General features: G+C 40.2%; 1 protein-coding gene across 7 annotated transcripts in view; it reads right to left on the reverse strand.

Annotated features, from left to right (window-relative positions):
• The window catches only part of kif13a (kinesin family member 13A), a 98,741-nt gene that overhangs the window by 46,021 nt on the left and 30,284 nt on the right, over positions 1 to 22,436 (reverse strand). For 4 of the 7 annotated variants that reach the window (XM_069194961.1, XM_069194960.1, XM_069194963.1 and 1 more), the window contains exons 3-10: positions 17,813 to 17,825; positions 16,323 to 16,383; positions 11,285 to 11,377; positions 10,325 to 10,505; positions 8,720 to 8,887; positions 2,954 to 3,041; positions 2,136 to 2,270; positions 900 to 1,012 (exon numbers count right to left, since the gene is read on the reverse strand). In XM_069194961.1, coding sequence (XP_069051062.1) covers positions 900 to 1,012; positions 2,136 to 2,270; positions 2,954 to 3,041; positions 8,720 to 8,887; positions 10,325 to 10,505; positions 11,285 to 11,377; positions 16,323 to 16,383; positions 17,813 to 17,825 — 852 coding nt within the window. The remainder of the gene's footprint in view (positions 1 to 899; positions 1,013 to 2,135; positions 2,271 to 2,953; positions 3,042 to 8,719; positions 8,888 to 10,324; positions 10,506 to 11,284; positions 11,378 to 16,322; positions 16,384 to 17,812; positions 17,826 to 22,436) is intronic. The other 3 variants (XM_069194966.1, XM_069194965.1, XM_069194962.1) reach the window with 1 other exon arrangement.

A 22,436-nucleotide genomic window follows, 5' to 3' on the forward strand; every position in this document is an offset into this window, starting at 1 on the left:
TATTGCTGCTTACTGAACCTCTGGCACAAGTTCAAGAAGCACTTGGTCAGAGGCTAGAGGTCATCTAAACTCTACCTTTCTGTCATTTTCCTGCTTGATGAACTGGTTGTTGGAGTTGTTATTTGCGTATTCTGCCTCCACCAGTAAGTAAACCTGCCCCTGACTGGCATCCCAATCATTTGGCTTGAGCCTTTTTGCCCACATCTGGGGACATGCCTACCACTTGGATGAGGTACACCATGACACCCTCCAAGAAGAGTGTGTCCACATTGCCCAGAACCCTGTCATCTACCTGGTTTGAGGCATGTTTTAAGGGTGACTGCTGGCATTGCTACACTATTTGGGCATATTCCAGACTAGAGATCTCAACACTGCTATTCTCAGCATGTATCTTCAGAAGTCTAGACTGTTATAATAAACCACAATTTTGAACGTTCTCAGTGCTGTTTTATGACATAATATGTGATTCTATTGTCCTTTCTATGTTCATTCTCACACTTAAAAATATATTATCCACAATGTCAATGAAACCTTTTCTTTCACTGTCAATCCATACACCACAAAAAAGCCAGGTGTTATAAATGATGATGCTCATTTGGACTATGCTGTTCAGGCATAAGTTTGTGACAGACTGAATCTCGAGTATAGCCACAAAATCCACGTATACAAGTATTTCAGGATAGAAGCAGCCCTAGTTGTCCCAGGCTCTAGTCATGAATCTCAATTGGACTGCTGTCCCTTCCAGACACCAGTTGGATGTCAAGATACTAAAAAAATAAGAATGACAATCTTTTCCTCTTTTTTTATTAGAAGACAGAAAATCAAATTCAGCCACTCTGACAGGCCTCCTAGCATGTCACACACCCTACACCGCATGTATAGCAACCAGCTGTGCTCACTTGTTTATATTGCTTCCTTCCTTCAGTCTTTCTCCAGCTGCTCCAGTCTTGGATACTCTTTCACTCCCAGCCAAGTCCACCAGGCTGACTTTGCTCACCTTTTCTCCGGAGTTCTGCACAAAGCACAGAGCACACACAGTCAGTACAGAGTGCACACAATGAGAACAGAGCGCACACAGTCAGCACAGAGATCATGTGGTCAAGACAGCGCACACTAAGTGAGCAGATATCGCACAGTCAGCATACAGCATACAGCAGTCAGATGATCTAACTAAATTCTGGCCGGGAGTATGTTGTGACCCACATCAGCAATAGTGCTTTGCTTCCAATTCTTCAGACCCAACACCAAGACATCTGTCAGTCGTGTGGCATTACGTGGGGGCGTGTCCAGTGTGGAGGCGGAGCCCTGGTCGTAGGGCGGCGCCTCCCCTTTGTAGTCCCAGCTGTCTTGGCTTCCAGCTGATAAGCCCCGGCTGGGCGGGTCCTATAAAGGCACACTGGACACCCTCCGACAGGACGAGCAAGGCCAGTCCCAGAGGGGATTGGAACCGTGTAAGGTTTTCTTTTTCATTTCATTTCTCCTTTTGTCTGTCCCATCATGCACTTCCATTGGGGCAGGCACACACATGCATTTTTGTTATGAACTCAGTTCTTGTTTTGTTTTTACCTTATGCGCCCTGCTCACCAGACTGGATCCCACTTAATAGGGTAAGTCCAGTCTGGTCATTGCTGTGCTAGCGGCGGCTCTTTTTCCCAGGCTGGACCCCGTTAAATAGGGTGAGCCCAGCCTGGGGGAAACGCAGCACTGCTGACTGAATTGCTAATGTTCAGTGTTTGGAGGCTCCAACATCTGGCACGTCTATCATTGGCTGATAGATTTCAGCAGCTTTGCTACCTTCTATGACCAAACAAACAATTAAAGTTCTGTGCTCGAAATTGAGCCTTTGAAATTCATAACCCATTTGAAACAGTAAATAAATATGGAGGATTCAACAATATGCTCCTTGTACTGAGAGCATTCATTTAAAAAAAAAAAACACCCGGAGAAAGGTTATCAAATAGATGTTTCTTTTCTTTCAAGACTCCACTTGCGGGTACTGTAGTATAAAACAAAGACAGTAACTTTCAAGGAAATACGTAGGCAGCGATTTCATCACTTTCCCCCTGGTATTGTCCAAAACAAGGAAAAATAACTCGTAAAACAAAGTCAAAATTAAACGTCAATCTGCAACGTACCCCAGACTGCAGGTCATAGAGCGTCTGGGTTATTATAATACTGAACACTGCATGGGAGCGGCTGCTTTCTTCATTCATGTTGGTTGCAGCCACTGTTCTAGATTTGTTGCCTTCTGACATTAACGACTCAATGTCCTAGAAGAGAAAAGGAAAAAGAAAACGGCGTTAATATACTGTTCGTCACAAGTCTGCTTTCCCAACGCAGTATTTTACTGCTGTGACATGAGGTTGGCGAACCCTGCCAAGGCACACTGTGGTGCCTTCAGACTTCCAGACTTGGAGACAAGGCTGGGGTTTTAAACAACCCACCACTTCTACGTCTTTGCAGAGCTTTAACATACTGATGTGCGGGAGAACACCATTTGATCAAACAGGTTCTCCAGGTGGCTGGGAGCTGAACGGAAGTGAGTTTATTTCAGATCAGGTAATACGCGCACCAAAGTCTGAAGAATCTCAAGCCACGTCACCTGTCGCCACTCACGAATTTCCTAATGATAGATCTACGTATTTCGAGCACGTTAAGACAATGTGTTCTGTCCGAACGGTAGGAATATTAACACCGGCTAAAAACATAATTGGAAACAACCTCAGCTTGTCATTGAATGCGCCGAACTGGCCGAAACATTTGCTGGGAATAGGTCAGTAAGGGAAGAAATCTAAGGGAAACCTGATCTTGAAGCTTAGATTCCCTGAATGAGACGCACCTGGAACGTCATGCACCAGAACGCACACGGAAATGAGAGAAGAGACAATAAAAAAAAACACATTTACTCCTGTAAGAACGAGCTGACAAGAGTGTCAAACAAAAAAGCCCTTACTTCAAAATTGGTGACGGCGAGCTGCGACAATCCATCCACATAGGGGCCAAACACCTTGTGCTCTCGAACCTTGAGGGACTGCCTGCTTCTGGAACCAGGATGAGAAACAGTCATGGTGAAACTGTCCCATCTTTACAAGAAGAGCTCTGAATCCTCATGATTAGTTTTTGCCTTTTATAGGTTGCATATTCGGCATCTTCCTGTATCACATACGTGTTCAAAAAAGTCAAGCAAAAAGCAGATTCAGATACAGGTTTCTCAAAGCACAGCAAAGGTTACACTTCTGGGGACTTCATTTTGGAGTCACGTTCATTTTCTTCCCCTCCAATGCTTTTAGGCAATCAACACAAACCTAGGAATGCAGTGGGGACCTTGAAGGTAAGATGTAGTCGTGCTTTGATAAAACTATCATCTGAGCTTCAGTACCTCCTCTTTACCAGGAACTCATACACATATGCAGTTTCAGCCCACACACAATGTGCAATGCAACACAAATGTACTATAATATGATGCTCCAATAATCAAAAAGGTGGAGAAACAGAGTCAACCTACTTCCACAGCTTTAACTGTCAACCTTTAATTGAGACAGCCACCATGATAAACATGTTGCACAAGACAACAGAAGTATTCTTGACCACTAAAAAAGCAAAAATGTTTACAAAAGAAAAAAAAGAGCATGTGGTTTTACATACTCAGTTATGCACTGTGACCACAGCTGGAGGTAATATGTTTGACCATAACACAGAACCTAACTCAATAGTGTACCATTTTACTAACAAAGATTGGACAGAGATTCAGCACAGTTTAACTATAAGGGCTGCTCTACTGATGCAATGCAGCTGTTCTTACAGGGGTTTGGCAATTCCATAGAAAATGTGAGGATTTGTTATGTTACAAGACATTCACAGATTTGTAAAAACCTCCTAATGTGATCTGTGAATGAGATTTGAACCTCTGTTACAGGACTGCAGCACATAAGGCTGACTGTAACTGTGACACAGTATCTGCATTTCAATGTAAAACTAACTAACAAAGAACACAACTGTTTTTCTTTCATTAATTAGTTCCTGCTGCTGGTTAATCTCAAAGTTTTTAACACTCAATTCAGGAATGTATTTAAAACCCATTGGACATATCCACTAATGGTTTTGCAGGTTCTTACATGGGCATCTTTTATTCCAAAAAGCCAAATTAAGTTGCACCCCGAGTGTGAGCTAGCCCCCTGCAGCTTTCAGTGATACTGCTGCTATAGTAATGAAAAGGCCAAAATATATTAGGTGTCTGTATTCAAAATGTCTTAAACTCAGTCTTCCAGACAGTAATCTGATTTGTCTGGTGCTATTATTTAGTTATAATAGTTTCTTCATGGGTAAATACAGAATCTGGAGACATAAATCAGAAATATTTCAAATGCTACAAACCATAATTACTCTGAAACTTTATTCTCCTTTATTTCTAGGGCAATTGATGTGAGTTGATCCTCATATTTTTGTAACACTGCTCTCCTGGGTGGTATGTGAGCTGAGGAAAAAATCACTACCACCCCTGTTCTCACCCCCTTGATGAGACTTCAGGCATGAAGTGCATTTACAGTATTTATGGGTAAACACTCAAAGAGGGTCTCTTATGTCAAGCTTTCTTGATGCATGTTTTACAGCAAACAACACTCTGGTGTTCAAAGCAGATGTTGTAAGAAAATAAGAGTTTTCAAAGTGTTTAAAAACACAGGTTTACTCCTTCCTTCAGTGGTTTGTGTCATTATAACCCATATCCAAAAGCTCTTCAGAGAACAGGCAACAGAGCTCAGGGAAATAACTACAGGGACAATGTGTTGCTTCAGGACACAATGTGGTACCAGCACACAAGAGAATGAGTCTACATTTTAGTACAAGATTCAAACAGTGTACAGATGGAGGTGTTTTAGAGAGTACTTCTCCATCATAGCACAGTTATAGTAAATGTTTAAAGGAAAGCATTGCATATGTGTTTAGCCTTATGAGATATAAACATTTCATAGAACGTTTAACTGTAGGGTGAAAAGAGGTGTAAGATTCAAGGAACTTCAGAAAACCCATCCATCCATTTTCTAATCACTTCATTCTAATCACATAATAGGTATGGAACAATACTCTTGGATTGATATATAATATCCATAACAGCTGTGCTTGAGAGTTGTACCAGTGATAAGTAAATTTTAACAATATTTATTAAATTAGATGAATTAGACAATAGTGGTATTACAAATGATCCATGCTGTATTTATGTCTCCTTATGCAAGTGTGTGCACGCATAGGCATAGTTTGATGTTTGTCAAGTAACTGTACCATTTCCTGTTAAAGAATTCTCTTATTTCCATATTTTTCATCTAAAATCATGCTGACGCTTAAGAAAAGAAGGTAAACTGACGCATAAGCTATGGTCAACTAAGCACTGCATACGTATTATATATACAGTATGTTTACTACATTTTAATCTGAAAGCACCTTTTAAGCACCTTTTAAATTTACTGTCAATCTGGTACATAAGGGCATCTGACCACAGTTCTCCATTCCCACAGTCCTAAAAACAATCAGAAACCTGTCCACTGAATTTCCAGCTTCACAGCTTTTCTAAAACTGTAAGTACATATACAGGAACTGACCCTATTGAAAGATTTACATCCAACAAAAACAAACTTGCTTTGATTCAGATTCCCCTGCAGACAATAAATACCTTAGGCCTAGAATAAAACAAAGATGGACACATATTAAAATCACGAGGCAGCAAAGTCACTACCACTGCTCTACCTCAAAGATGTTTGCTTAATTTGTACAAAAACAAGCTGCAACACTTATTTCTCCACTGTGCTTTTGTTAGCTCTTTTTTGAAAGGAACAGTTGTTCAGCATTTAGCAACAGATGTTCAGTGAAGTGACTTGGGCCAAAAATGTCCTAAGACCTGTCTTTTCGCAATATTTACATCACATATATTAATACATGTAGCTTTTTATTGGCTACACTGGCTGCTAAGGGACTCACAAAAATATTTTTAAGTCAGATTTTATTTGAAAAAAATTCAAGAAATAAACAACATCGACACTACTTCTGGGTTTGGATATTTCTTCTGTGAACAACTTTTAATCGATGACTTGACTTGTCCGATAATGGATAATGATACTTGTGTTAAGCTACCTGCAGTGAGTCAGCACCAGCAGCTGGCAGAAGCAGAACTCTCACATTCCACAGAGCTGCACACAACTGAGGCCCGCGGGAGTTGCATGGTCTATCTCCAACACACCTTCAAGAGTTACTTTCCCCACATGCCTCCATTCACTCACTTCATTCCACCGGCTCTAGGCCCCTTAAACTTTCCAAGGACTTGTGATTGCACGTTAATGGACCGCGTTTTCAGCGGAAGCCCCCCTTCCTTTGAATACACCTGACCATATTAAAAACACACTTTCAGCTGACGTTTTTAAATCTTGCCTCAAGTCTTGTTCTTGATGCCCTTCAATCCCACATCTATTTCTTTTAATTTCACAATTATATAAGGTTTTGTTACATATTCTCTATAGTGTACTGTCTTTTATTGTATCATTTATGTAAAGTGACTTGAGAAACCTCAGTTTTGAAAGGTGCTGTACGAGAATAAACTTGATTGACTGACCCAGTGCCGCGTCATTCCCCTGTCTCAGAGAGAACACTGTGGCTGTGCCACCATTTACCCAACCTGCTTCCCACTGAGCACACCTGTGAGCTTCTTGACAGAGGGCTGTCCTGTACCCCAAACATCCTGCAAGATTTGGGCGTGGTCTGAAGGGTGAATCATGGTCAAATACCTCAGGTACAGCTGGGCTGATGTGTTTTGGGAGTAAAGTGTTACTCCAAAGACCACTTCTCTTCTAATGGTAAAATGACCCACCACTAAGTCCTTCAGGAAAAGGACTTGTGACCCTTCATATGTGTTTATAATCTTGTAGAACTACAACATCACCACAAGATGGGCTAAGACTTCAGAGCTATGCTCTCTCTCTGGATGAGCATTTGCAATCACTCACTTAAATGAAAGCACTTTGCTGGGTTTTACGTTTTGAAAACTCCCCTTGCTACCAATCATGGTCGCACATATTTGGGGTCCTCTTTCCCTTTTGTTTCCCTTTCCATTTTAATTCTCTCTCCCATGGCATATGTGCTTGTCATATGCTTCATCTGCACTCTCTGCAAGCACATCCCAGAACATTTTCACAGGGTCGGGAGAACAGCGAGACCAGCAAAGCAATTTAGCTTTTTTCTCCTCTCATGGTAGAAATTTTGGTTTAAATCAAGCAGAGTACTTACCATCACTATGTAAGGGCTACCCACTGTGATAGTCTGTGGCACTGCAGACGTGCCAGATTATAAACAAGATCCATATTATAATCCCTCTTTGTCTTATTTGGCAATGCCTGTGGCTAGATTAGGGGGAACTCCCAAAGCTACAGCCAGCTGCACAGAAACAAAGAACCTGCACTACAGCTGAAGAGCACAAGGATCTGAAATTTAAAAAAGTATCCACAAATCACAAGTATCCCATCTTTTGCCATCACAATCAAACACGTACTGCTGGAGTTCTATCAGTTTGCCTGTGTGATTAAGACAGCAGAGTAGAGGGCTGCCAGCACTACCTGTCGCTCTGAATCAAGGAAAAGCAGCAGCTCAGCTGTACTGTGTCGAGATATTTGGGATTGAAAAGCAACCGGTCTTCATGTGTTTGGAAACACATTAAACACTTATTTTTTTCATTCTGTGCATGTTTTTTTTTAAGAAAGGGAAGGTGTAATGTGAGGCAGCACTTCAAGAAGTAATATGCTGGATGCAATTTGGAGGAACTACCTCTCAAGCCAGTCTATCAGCAGTCTATCTGTCAAGAATTGCTGGAATGTTCAGTAAATGTACTACCAGATACTTGGTTTGATTTTCAATCTGATCCGTTTTCTTTTGGTAATAAAGAAGGCTACAGTGAAGTTGAATGATTTTTTACATGGCACTTTTACAGAGAATTGATGGGGTGTGTGCAACAGTGCAAGAGCTGAAAGGGACAACTAAAGGCCATTCCCACGCTGAAAAGCAGAAGGAAATCAGAAAAAATATAATGTTTCATCTGTGGAGTATTTTGACAGTGTGATAATTACATTTCATGACCTGCTATAGCAAATCTCCTTGAGAGAAAATGAATGTTTTCATGAAGCAAAGTGTCTCAGAAACATGCCTCCAAGCTTTCAAAAATCTAGCCTGAAGTTCTTTAAGCAGTGCAGAGAAGTTAAGCAAACTGACTTCTTTTAAAAACATTCTCTTAAAGTAACGAACCATGCAGGTGCAGAAATTCTCCAGCTGTTTTCCACAGTGTATTCTATACTATAAACTCCTAATCCAAGAGGGCTTTCCTATTTCTGAAAATCAAACTTATTTAATTGTGTTATTTCACAACTGAGGATTTAAAGAAGAGAAGAATGAATGGAATAAAATTAGAACAAACACAAATATTCCACAACTACAGGAAACTGCAGTGATGCTGCAATTTTAATTTAAAAAACGTGGATGCTGTCTCCACAAAAACTGTTTGGGTTCCTCGGATCATGATCTTGTATTTCTCAGTACTGGGAAAGTGGTACAGCCTGGGGAATGTTGCTATTTTACAAAACACACAAGTCACCATCCAACTGTGTGAGGCTCACTGCTAACAGCTGCTTTCAGATAAAGCTATCATGCAGCAAAGCAAAGGCTCTTGGGCAAACAAGAGCTGACTTACATAGGCTTCCACCTTGAGCTGTGAGAGTATACTCCCCCTACCAGACTGCCCCTACTCTGTCTATCATTCCTGTTCACCTGCTGAGGTCTCCAGGTCCGCTCCTCCAGAACAGGGTTCCTAGTATTCAAATGGCTCTTTCCTTGACATATCTGTTGCTTGTTGATCTTACTGCAGCAAGAACACTGATACGTTAGGCTGTACCGTTGCTGAACAACCCACCCAGGCCTTGTTGAAGGGGATGGGACAGCCTCAGACAAAGACATGTCAGAGACCAGATTTCATTTCAGACCTGTGCTTAGAAAACACCTGCAGCACTTCTGAGTAACACATCCAGTTAAAGAGTACATGTGTCACTTCCCCGACGTGTATAAAATTGCTTTCGTTGCATCTGTAGTGCGATCACAAAACTGAAAAGGAGCTCCAGCTTTCACTCTGAATCTAGATTTCATTTCAGAACCAAAAAGAACACTTCCTGCACCGCAGTGATTTTTTGTCGGGACATGATAAACCGTGTTTCCCCAGCGACCTCTGCTAAATCGAAAATGTGAAACTACTTCATGGTATCTCAGTTTTAGCTAAAAGCTATAAAAGAGATAGCATGTGGAGAGGACATGGGGTTAGATATGGGGGCTAGGAGAAGGGAGAACAGCAAACACTGCTCATTTATTCAAGGCTAGAACCCTGTTCTTAGGGGACCAATGCAATAGTGGGGAAATATAATATTTCTGTAGGTTGTAGAGAGAACTACAGATATTCATTATATACAGAAACATAGATTATTTGCAGAGTAGCACAAAAAATAAGACATTCATCGTTAACTTAGTAAAACTGTAATTTTATTTCAAACTGTCAAACATATGTTAAAGACAGCAGCTGACATCTTTTGTCCTCGTGGTGTGAACACTCAACTGAATGCTGGAATAGACAGTCCTTCAGCCATGGAAATAAGTATGAGGATTGTAAGGCAGCTTTTTGCCAGCTTGCGAAGATTTGGAAACTGGTGGGAAACAGAATCCTATACTCCCTTTCTTTTAATGGCACCTGGCAGTCTCTGACACATGCGGGCTGCATGTTCTTTGTTTTTGTCTTCCTGCCAAACAGAGATTTTGAATTGTGTTTTGGTTTTGCCCAATCTGGTCTACCTACAATTTGCCCTTAAATCAAAACAGACTGAAATTAAGAGGCAGCGGAACTAAAAATATTGCCTTAGGCACCTGGGCGGCATAAAAACACGGGTTGAGTCTGCCGAGACGGGCACATTTACAGTGGCTTGAACAGGGAGGGAGCTGTCATCTGAGCAAGAACGGCAGTATTTTATTTTTTCTGGGGGGGGGGGGTGCCACCTGGGTAGGATTATTTCAGCTTGGGTATATTGGAGAACAGGGCATTGTTCTCTTCTATTTATAGTGCATTATCCTCCCCTCACAGAAAAAATCCCAAGAAAAAACAAATGCGGTATAGAGATATTATCAATGTGAAGCCTAACCCAAAAAACGCAAGTTCACAAAGGTAATGAGAGATACCCTCCAAATAGAAAATAGTAAATAAATATCATACTATTCCCCCCAGTAAAGGCTGTGGGTGTGCGAGTTTAAGCTGACTCACCCTTTAGGATCCAGCAGATCTCTCACTTTTTCGTTGTAGATTTCCATATAGGAAACCTCCACTTTGAACGTGTGTGATTCGCTGTCTTGCTCTGAAACCCTTTCAAACAAAGAGCAACAGAGACGGGGAATAAGGCCTGGCTGGTCTCCATTGCCCATCATAGAGAAGGACTTGCCTGAACCTGCAATGACAACACCAGACACCAGGGTAAATGGAAGCAGTAAGAGGTCACAAAGCTGTTGTTTCCAGCTCCTTGTATAATGAAAAAAGATGTAACATTGTACAATCCCCAGATATGACTTAATCTAACTGTATACTTAGACTACATTGAGTAATGTATAATGTACATTTCCTGTTTCTCCTCCTAAAATTACTTCAGGAAATAAGAAGAGGTAGTAACACCTGATGGAGTGAAATCCAAGCTTGGTGAAATGACTCAGGCTAATGGTATTTCACTTTTCATCCTTCTAACAAGGAAGCAGCACAGCAATGTTCACAGTTTTCCAGGCAGAAATCATGAAATATATGTGTTTTGGCTTTAGGGAGCACAGTAAACTGTTCAAGGTGCCAGAATTAAAAGCAAAGAATCACAAAACACTGTAGTTTCAGGAAAGAACAGACACAGTTTGTTTTTTTCTTCATTTTTGCTGATTTCGTGCCAGGAAAATACTATTTATCTAGTGGGTACTTTGAGCATCTTACCACAAGCTCATCCCTGCCGCCAGGAACATGTTTAAGATATTGCAAGACCGTTTCAAAGCACACATGTGCTGATCCTTTTATTGTGAAACTGCTGTGCTGTTCCACTGTGGAATCACTGTCCTGCATTTTTGCAGTCATATTTAATTCCTGCTGCAGTGCATACAAGACTCTTACAAGATTTTACCCTGTGTCATCAGCTGAAAAAAAGCCATCAAGGAAAGTCAATATAATAAACCATTAAAAGAAACCATTCCTCACCTGTTTGCCCATAGGCAAAGATGCAGGCATTGTAGCCTTGAAATGCATTGTCAAGTATTCCCTCTCCAAGGCACTTAAATACTACTTCTTGACCTGAAAATAAGGGAGATAAGCTGTGAATGCAATTCTACACCATGTGAAAATGCTGGCTGAATCTGAGGTTCAGTAAAATTTTAAACCAATAAGGCAGTAAATTATTAAACACAACAGAATAACACCTCAGAGGACATATGTTGACATTTCTCAAATATTTAGACTTCAGATCTTTCTCAGCACATAAAAAAAGAACTCAAAAAACCAAGTGGCTTGTATTTACTGTCTTAAAGTTGGTCATTAACTTGGTCAGTCATTAATCAAACTCGCCACATTTAAAACAAATTAGGACTATAAACTGGCTGACTCTAAATACAATAAAAGATCTAAGCACTACATTTCAAAGATCTGTGCAACCTTTTTAATGATCTAGAAAATGTGAAATGGTATTATTATTCCCAGGGTTTAGCCGTTTTAGACCTGAAGAAGATGTGATGAAAGGCCGAAACATGGAGCTCCTTCATTCTTTATTAAATGTGCTCTGTTCATTCCTCTGTAGCTCACACAATGACACAGCTCCCAGTTTGAACCTCTACATAAAGACTGTAAAGAAACCTAAGATAATCCCATTTCAAAAGCAGCTGAAAAGGCACTGCTTTATAACTCCTTAAAAATCTTATATTGATGTTCCCGACACACAAAAGCACCAATAAAAGAACTTTTAGCACTTTCACTGTTCTCAAGACTGGTGAAGGTTAATAAAATTTCATAGCCAAACTGGTGGTTTTCATGGTTCCTGCTCTTTTATAAGCATTATCTTCATGACTCCTGGTTTCAATCATATGTACACATGACTACCTTATGCCAGTTTCAACAACACACTTAGGATTACTTACAGATATTACAACGGGATTACCTGCTCTACCTGCACAGCTTCACAAAGTTTTGCCCCTACCAATGGTTCCCATTAGAATGGTTCCCAACATTCATACTTTTCCAATGCAAGGGGTCTACTTCCTTGGCAGCTTACTGTATTGTGCACCTTTTGATTGCAGTTAACGAGGATCAGAGGCATGGAACAGGTTAGAGCAGCACTATAATAATAAGATTAACACGATAATCACAGCGGGAAGAGAGAGAGTAAACTCTTAGCACTGCTCTCACCTCAGCTGTCAAGAATTAGCAAACAGATACTGGAAGAGGCAGCCGGGGGACTTCTTACTGATGCAGAGGATCAGCTAAAGTGGTCTTGTCATTAAACTAAACAAGTAAAAGACACCACCGCCATTGTATTCAGAGAAAAACACCACACCACTGTATTCAGTTTGGTGGCATGGCTAAGACCACCCAAGTTCTAGGAGTTTAAAAATGATTGGTAAATACAGAACCAGCTGTTAAAAATAGTCTTAACTTCCTGCGCTGGAATATTGATACCAGAATCCACAACTCTACAACATACACACATGAAGTGCCCTGAAAAAAAGAGTCCATAAATGGGCCAGTGTAATAGAGCAAATATAGTCCAACCTGTCCAATGTGTCTCTGGGAGGAGGGAGGACAGAAAGGACCTAGAGAAACCCCAGGGGACACAGGGGAGAGAACATGCAGACTCATGTTAAAATTACAGTACGAGGTCTAACGAGGGACTACAGGGAACAGGCCACTGCAAACTCTCATTGACACAAATAAAAATGGTGTCAAACAGGGCACCTTTACAAACAAAGGCAGTCTCACATCCTGTCAGCACTTCTCAGCTTTGCTTGGCGGTCATAATAGCATCTGTTGTATTCCATCTCAGTGGGAAGGCCAGATAATTCAGGCATGTTTCGGAATAGATATCCAGAAATCTTTTGCCAAGGTCTCTCCTAAGAGGTTAATTCTTAAACGGAAAGCTGGGGGTAACGTAGGCACACTGCTCAAGAATGGGAACAAACAGCAGACAGTCCCACTAACACGATCTAGAAGTGGGAGAAAAAAATGACATGCAGACACCCTTTGGCTGCTAGAGTGAAGGAGGAAAACAATGCAAATCATTCCTAGTGACCAGCTGATAAATAAAGAACTGGCTGGCATTGTGAAACACATCTGTAGGCCTCTTTGCACAATCTCATGGCACCATTAACGCACTTGGGGGAAGGGGGTGAAAATTCTGAACTGAAATATATCAGCGCTCGGTGCTGCATGCTCTTTAAACCACATGACTTTAAGGCCTCGTGCGTCAGAATTCGAAATATAAGAAAGGTCAGACGTGGACGATAATTTAGTAAAGTACTTCCAAAGTTAATGGAGGAAGAATGGGACTCTCCCTGTCACCCAACAGAGTGGGCTGTTCAAAGGTCAGTCTTTCAGCTGAACAAAAACCCAAGACCAAAGGTGGAAAAACTAAAGAATATTTGTGTACAAAGTTAATCATTCCCAGCAAGCAGGAATCTCTATCTCTATAACAGCACTGCCTTCAGCATTAAGCCATCCAAGGACACAGTTACTGTCCCTATGTCCTCATGAAAAAGCAATATCTGTCTGTGACACAGAAAAGCTGAGCTCCCGAGATTAAAGAATCGGCAGGAATCAAATTTATTCAACTGTGAAACAATGGATTTATTTTCATGTGTTTGTCAGAAAAGGTTCAGCTTCTGATCCGTATTTATTAGAAGCTGCCAACCTGCAAAACAGACATTTACATCAGTGCTGGCATTTTCCATTTGAACTGATCTGGAAAAAAACAGATTTTTAATTTCAAAGTGGCACCTTTGCACAAGACAGCACATATTCTACTAACCTATACTTTTAGGATACCCACAGCAAACACTGTACATTTAGCAACCCATAGCTGTGTGTTTACTTGACCTGCATATTATGTGTCCCAGAAAAGGGTGACAGTCAGGTATAATTATGGAAAACAGAGCTAAACCAGAAGACTATTTGCAAAATAATTTTCAGAGACAGTCGAGTTGGATTTAGGAAAGGAAAAGGAAAGTCTTGTCTGACTAACTTAAAAGACATCTTTGAACAAGCAACAAAGACCATTAATATGCAAACTGAAAGCTGTGGGGATCCTAAGGTAATCCAGGCACATGTCTCAAGAACTGGCTCATAAACAGTAAATTAACTTAAAAGGCATAATCTCTATCTGAGGAAATGTAACCAGGAGGGATCTGTTTAAGGCCCCTTATTCTTTCTTAAATTTCTATCAATGATTCTGAGACTGATGTAGCTAGAAAACTAGTTACTGTACATTTGCACATAAAAATTGTGGGAGAAGCAAACAGAAATAATGTAATGTAGTGCTAAAAAACAACAAAATCACGGAATGGGCAGACATCTGGCAAATGAAATTTAATGTCAACACGTTATCCACACAGGAAGCAGCAAAACACAGTATACTATCACATGGGTGGAGTATGTGCATGAATGGTGTTTATGTAGATTCTCCTATGTCCTCCTCAGTAGAACACAGTGAAGACATGAAAACAACAAACCAAATGCTGTTTGGATATATAGCAAACTGGAATTTAAATTAAGGAGAGTTATGTTGAAGCTTTATAATGCTTTGATAAGATTTATTCCTTGTCTCCGGACACTTCTAACTTACCAATTTCTCAATTTAATTTTAAATAATCACTTTTTCTTACATTTTCTGTAAAATATAAATTAAAGTAGCAACGTTTTTAGTCCATTTTTAAAAGCATAAAAAGGAGATACAGAAATTAGAGGTTACTGGGTTGCTGAATCACACTAGCTACATTATAGATGCCACTGGTAAAAACTCTTGCAAGTGTTGTTGTGATGTTACCTTTAATTCAGTATGTTTTGGCTAAAGACTGTAGGCAGCCTTTTGAATACCCAAGAGAAAAATTTCAGTGTTCAAGGAGTTTCACAGTCCTATTAGTCCCCTTGAAAAAGGGCCATCTGTTTTCCCTTAAAACAGTCGTCAGCTTTTTGAGCAACTGCCCACTGTGCCACACCCTACCAGCTAGGATTCAAACAATGAGCCACCGGAATGAACTTTCTGGAAGCTAGCATTCAGTTTGGATTTAGACTCATCTAGACTCAGAATGGACGTGACAGGGCCCAAGCCTGCAGTGACTGACCACACCTGAGCTGTTATGTTACTCCAGACTCCAGACTTTTACAACAGAACTCCAGGAGGGGTGACAGCAGCCAAGTTTAACTTGCCTCAGCTGCCGTTAATCATAATCATTCCCAATGTCATTTCCTGCATGTAAAACAACTATGATACTATACACACAGCTCTCTCCTTCACATTCATCTTTTGCATCCCTCCTCCACTCCCTCTTCACCTTTGAAGCTCCCATTTGCGCACTTTTCACTCTGCTTGGGGGTCCTACTGTAGCTTCCTCGTCATACTGTATATCCATGAGGCTGGCCTTCAGCCAAACAAGTTCAGCATGATTTACTATGAGTAAAACACTCAATAAACATGTTTAACTGACTTAATCCTTGTGAACCATACTTGTGCAACAATACAGTGCCAACTAGATGAAAAGCTGGTAAAAAAAACCTTGCTCAGTTCAGACTACATACTGTAAGAATTAAACACCTGTGCATTCTATGCTATGATTTGGATGCATCCTACATACCGTATAGAGATCTAGAAAATACTTCCAAATACTCAAATGTCATTTTACAAGTAAAACAAGAAAAACCTTTACAAGTCGGATTGGTGTTCTGTAGGTGAATTTCTTTTAAAAGACTGAGAAGAACATTTTCTTTCATGTACAACCTTTATAGCCATCAACAAACAAAAAGAAACCCACTATCACCTACCTTTAAAACATACAGAGATCAGTGAATTAAATCAAACGGGAAACAACAAAGTAGGAAAAAGTTTTTTTTGTAGGACAATTAGGAAGTGCTTAGGAACATTTGCTCCCAATGTGGAACTTACATACATCTGCAGGGAAAAAAAGATTTAACTGCTCTCATGGCATGAAACTCATAATTCTTCCTGGCCACTATCACTGTAATAAAATGAATGACTCACCTGCATATTTTGTAACATTTGATTCATCCATGGACCAAAAGCAATAGTCAAAGGCAAACACCTGTGGAAAGACAAAGAGACCCACTGAGTATCAGTTCAAGAATGCCGCTGAGATCCTCAAGGAGGTTCTTTGATTTGCTTGTCTGGGCATACAGTATGTACCCCACAGAATTGTTCGCCGTGTGGCTGACGGTGACAAGACAGAGCTTGCACAAATAGATCCAAGGCTTACTCTGCAGTGCGGTGGAAATGGTACCACAGTTTTCACAACCAGTTTATTCTAACATCTAAATAAAATGTCAGATTTCAGATTTACGAACAAGCCATTATACCGGAGGTGACGGCAAGAATTCAAGTGGGATCAGGAAAGGCCAGATATAAAACAAATAAATCCAAAACCAATAATTTTAAAACCTCAAGGCCACTGATTTATCAGGAAAAGATGACATATACTGAACATCAAAAAGAAATGTATCACTTATAAATACAACACATTCCTCACAAGTTGGTCATTTTCTTGCATTTTCTTGACATTTTTTTTTGTTGTAGGTGCACTGAAATTTTATTGAAGAATAAGGTAATTTATTGTCAGGTAATGTTATTCCGTTATAATAATTAATAATTGCTTACACTTATATAGTGCTTTTCTGGACACTCCACTCAAAGCGCTTTACAGGTAATGGGGACTCCCCTCCACCACCGCCAATGTACAGCCCCACCTGGATGATGCGACGGCAGCCATAGTGCGCCAGAACGCTCACCACACATCAGCTATCAGTGGGGAGGAGAGATGAGTGATGAAACCAATTCATAGATGGGGATTATTAGGAGGCCATGATTGGTAAGGGCAAGGGGGGAATTTGGCCAGGGCGCCGGGGTTACACCCCTACTCCTTTCGAGAAACGCCCTGGGATTTTTAATGACCACAGAGAGTCAGGACCTCGGTTTTATGTCTCATCTGAAGGACAGCGCCCGTTTACAGTATAGTGTCCCCGTCACTATACTGGGGCATTAGGACCCACATGGACCGCAGGGTGAGCGCCCCCTGCTGGCCCCACTAACACCTCTTCCCGCAGCAACATTTTTTTTCCCCAGGAGGTCTCCCATCCAGTTACTGACCAGGCTCACACCTGCTTAGCTTCAGTGGGTTGCCAGTTGTGAGTTGCAGGGTGATATGGCTGCTGGCTAATAGTGTCTGTGCTATTGCATCGCTGCAAGGGTACTGCAGACACCTGGTGAAAATAACACCACTGTCCCAGCCTTAAGCCCCTTGCCCCCCGTAATTTTTTCCAGATTTCACAGGATTGTTGATGGTCAGACGTGTTTGCAGTTGTTTTTTCCTCAACTTGTTTTTGAAAAGTGAACAAGTTGTTCCCACATTTACAATTACTGCAGTGACAATGACATCACTGCTGCTTGATCAATGACTGTACATTTTTTCAAATATGGCGAGATAATGAACGCTGGTGTAGGCCTGTTACTGTACATACCTTGGGAGGTTTTCTGGAAGTTGAGAGAGGAATAATGTGCAGGATAGTGTGGCACAGGGACCCCAGGAACATCATGGAAAAGAAGACAGAGGCGACAAAGTCACAATGTTTCCTTTTGTCAGCATTACAGAAACTGCAGGTACAGAGAACTCAGAAGCTGAGTCTATGAGGAAGACACTGCAAAATGACTGGCAGAAGCTTAGAGAGCTACAGCTGAGGCACTGAGAAACATCAATTAGTGTGACTTTGGGATTGCAGTCTCTGTCACAGAGACTAAAAATGTATGTGCAACAAAAAGACTCTTGAGTCAACATCTTGAGTCTTTTTATATAAGATTATGCTAAAACCCTGATTTGAGTCCTAAATCTGCTTATTGGTGTTTCTGTTTAAAATAGGAGTCAGTGGCATTCTGGCTTGTGCTATTAGTTATTTTACAGTATCTTTCACTGTGATACATTATATATTTTCTTATGTATAAATCGTTTGACAGTGACCCTTAAATGTCAATTAATTCTTAACACAGTATTAAATCTACAGACAGTACAAGTAGCTAATATGTCAAGAAGGATATTTAAAGATCCTTGAAAATGTGTCTAGAATCCTTTCCATCTCTTAAATGATGTGCGAAAAATGCCCTTTAAAAACATTTTTTTTTAATAAGATATAAGTTGGGACCATAGTCATCTAGAGCAAAACATTATCATAAACAGTAAAAATGTAATATTTTCAAAGAGATAATCTTGTACTTCATATGTTGTCAGATACAGATTGTTATCGTTAAAGATCTTTTTCTAGTGTAAGAAGCTCAAATGAATATGTTTCCAACAAAATATTTTAACAATGCAAAGCTTTATACATTTTTAGTATCAATTTTCTTTTGTCAGCAAGCATGAGATTTCTAATGGTTGTTACGATGAAACCCCAAACACTAGTGTTTCCAGCCTGGGATACTGAGCGACAACAAAAGGAAACAATTTTAAACTCTTAATGCCCCACTGACTCTATTGTGTTGCACTAATTCGGCCTCTGGCCTGGCCTTGACCATTGCAAGGAACTTGCTCTGTGTTTAACGCTGTTCACTGCAGGTGGCAGCCCGGGGCACTGTCAGAACCTGTTCCTGCATCGGCAGACAAGCACAGGCATTGCCAGAGCCCTCAGACCTAAAGGTATGCAACCCTGATTTTAAAATACTACAGCAAGCAACGGCCAGACACTAATTAGGTTTAGTTTTTATACAATTTATCTTAAAATGTGCCATTATCAGCTGTTTGCTTAGTCTGCAAAGTGGCTCAGAACTACTTAGTTATGATGTGCCAAGTTTATTATTATTATTATTATTATTATTATTATTATTAATAGTAATAATAATAATAATAATAATAATAATAATAATAATAATAATAATAATAATAATAATAGCTTACACTCTGGACACTCCACTCAAATCGCTTAACAAGTAATGGGGACTCCCCTCCACCACCACCCATGTGTAGCCCCACCTGGATGATGCACGGCAGCCATAGTGTGCCAGAACGCTCACCACACATCAGCTATCAGTGGGGAGGAGAGCAGAGTAATGAAGCCAATTCATAGATGGGGATTAGTAGGAGGCCATGATTGGTAAGGGCCAATGGGAAATTTGGCCAGGATGCTGGGGTTACACCCCTACTTTTTTTTTTAGAAACACCCTAGGATTTTTAATGACCGCAGAGAGTCAGGACCTCGGTTTTAAATCTCATCTGAAGGATGGCGCCTTTTTACAGTATAGTGTCCCTGTCACTATACTGGAACATTATGACCCACATAGACCACAGGGTGAACACCCCTTGCTGGTCCCACTAACATCTCTTCCAGCATCAACTTTAGTTGTACTGACCAGGCTCACACCTGCTAAGCTTCATTGGGTTGCCAATTGTTAGTTGCAGAGTGATATGGCTGCTGGTCATGTAGCATTACAATATATTAGGACAATTCCTCTAAAGAAACGTGTAATTATTTGATAACTTGGTTACAGCACCTTTTAGATTACACAAAAGATCATTTTTTGTATTTGCAGAATCCAGACATTTTTCGAAAACACATTTTGAAAAACATATGAAATAAAGGTTGCATATTCAAGGTAGCAGATTTTTATTAAAATGTGTTGCTGTATAAGCTTTCTATTATCCTTCAGTGTTCATTTTCTTTAAGAAAGGAGAAATAACAACATTGAACTTGATGAACATTAAGAGCAAGCATCCACACAACAAATTTGGCTGGAGATGGTAAGGCCATGGATAAATTGTGGGTAACTGTATATGTACAATGCAGAACAAATTAAAGAATTAAGAATGTCAGTGTCACAGGAGAAATATCTCTTCTTCCCGACAATGACAGATCTCCATCAAGTCCAGAAATAAAAAGGGATAAATGTAACATAAAAAGCATCTACTTATTAAGAATATTTAACCGGTTAAATACACCAAACAATTCACAAGAATCATCTATATTAAAAAGACTTTGATTCACAAGTTTAGCATGCATGTTTTTGAACATACAACGACCCTGTTCCTTATTAAGTTTCTCATCTACTTATTTCTTAGAAATAAGGCTTGCAGCTCTACATTTGCGGTGAGTTACAGGGTCACTGCTATAATAAAAAAACATTTTTGCCTGGTAACACAGCGTGAGATTAGCAGAGTAAGTGGCTGATTTAACGGAGCCCCTTTATGTTCCAAAAGAAACATTGTTCTACCTATAAAGCTACTGCATATTGCAGCTTGGTGGCTGCATAGCAATGGGTACGAGCAGCTGACGCAGTCTGGCTTAAGCTCAATTTTCAGGGCATGATTCCTTGGCCTTTTCAAAATGGATCCGGATGCCATCTGGGACGCTTTGAGGCCAACCGAATCAACTGAAGCGAAGCAAGCAACATGTCACCATTTTTTTCTTTTGAAAAGCAGAGAGCACACAAATCAACTTTCCATGAAAAAGATTTGCAGGGGCTGGCACAGCAGAAAAGATGTCAAGTAAAGCCATAATGAAAACATTATTATCCTATAATTCCTGGTATAATTTGTGAGGGTCTGACAATGTGCATCAGGACTTACAGTATATGGATGAATGATAGGTATAAAACAACTACTGCACTGGTGAGGATTTCAGTAACTGAACTGTTGTTCTTTACTGAAAAAAACTGGCATGTATTTAAAACAGAGCACCTTTAATAAAGGACATTTTAGGAACAAGAATCAGAAAGGAAATCTTCTGTTAGCACAGACCGGTATCAGAACAAAGCCTTTAGTGTTACAGAAACATCATCCTGATGACTGCTGGTTCTCAAAAGTGCAAAGCTTTTAATTATGTCTTCATTTTTACCAATTAATGTGAGATAACAGAGCAAAACTAATAGATCATCCATGAAGAAAAAATCTGTGTGTGATCCCTGTTCTTTGGAAGACAATAAATCAGCAAGAAATGGGTTACTATTCTCACATCATCAACTAAAGCAAGTTTGTAGAGGATAACCTCTTTGACCTGCTACATACAGTACATGGAAGAGGCTGTCAGAACATACATCCAGTAAAGTTGCTGTGTCAGCCTTGTGTAGCCAATTTTCCAGTTTGTCAGCCTTCACTATAACTTCAAAGGAAATTTTTCTGTCTGTATGTTTGACAAAGGTATGTCACAACTACGGTCTAAGCAGGTACCCAAACTGGGCAATCACTACATCCTGACAAACATTTACCCACAACAAATCAAGTTTCAGAATAAATTGGACGGCTATTTAGAACTGTCATCTCTACTATTTAAGATGGCGTTCATTAAAAAAAATACTATTAATATTGGCTAAGACAGAACACTATAAAAAGAAAACAAAAGCTGATTTTGCAGCATCTTACTATGTATATCCATCTTGATGTGTAACATTTCCCTGGTCCTCCTGGTCTGTTTCCCAATTAAATAGAATGTTGAACTTTCCGCATTCTGAGTTTGTCCAGAATAGCGTCACTGTCGCATTCAATTACAGGCAAATGGCAAGATGCAAGAATGCATCACAAATACATCATGTTAGTATTCATGATGATGGAATTCAGCAAGGAGCACCAATGAAGTTTCTGAGGAGGTCTTAGTCAAAGACGACAAGGTTATGGAAGGCAGGCCTTTATTTTACTGAAATGTCCCATACATTTAGAGAGAAAAGGTGTGCATTTCTATGGACACATTCAGGTCTGCTATGTTACTACAGGGACTTAAACCAATAACACTAACAGAGGTGAAACTGGGACATCCAGGATCGACAGACCAGATTCTGTTCCAATTCTTCTCAGGGCATGGAGACATTCACAACATGATTAAATTCATTCCACACTGGGATTAAACAGGGACAGGGTCGTGAGCTTCATATTTCACCTAAGAACTAATCGCAGCTTAGCTGCCATAGTCAACCAGGGAGGTATTATTCACCTTTCACTGTAGCTTTCAAAGGCAAAAAGTAAATATTCAAATAATTTCTTAAATCCAATCCCAGTTTCAAATTTTAAGGTCCCTTCTCCTGAACAATTTTCTTAAACAAAGTACAACAGCCCTTTGCCTTAGGATCCTAATACAGACCCCACAGTGCTCGTGCTGCAATTCTAAGACT

Source organism: Lepisosteus oculatus, chromosome 10, assembly GCF_040954835.1.
Source record: "Lepisosteus oculatus isolate fLepOcu1 chromosome 10, fLepOcu1.hap2, whole genome shotgun sequence".
NCBI classification, from domain to species: Eukaryota; Metazoa; Chordata; class Actinopteri; order Semionotiformes; family Lepisosteidae; genus Lepisosteus; species Lepisosteus oculatus.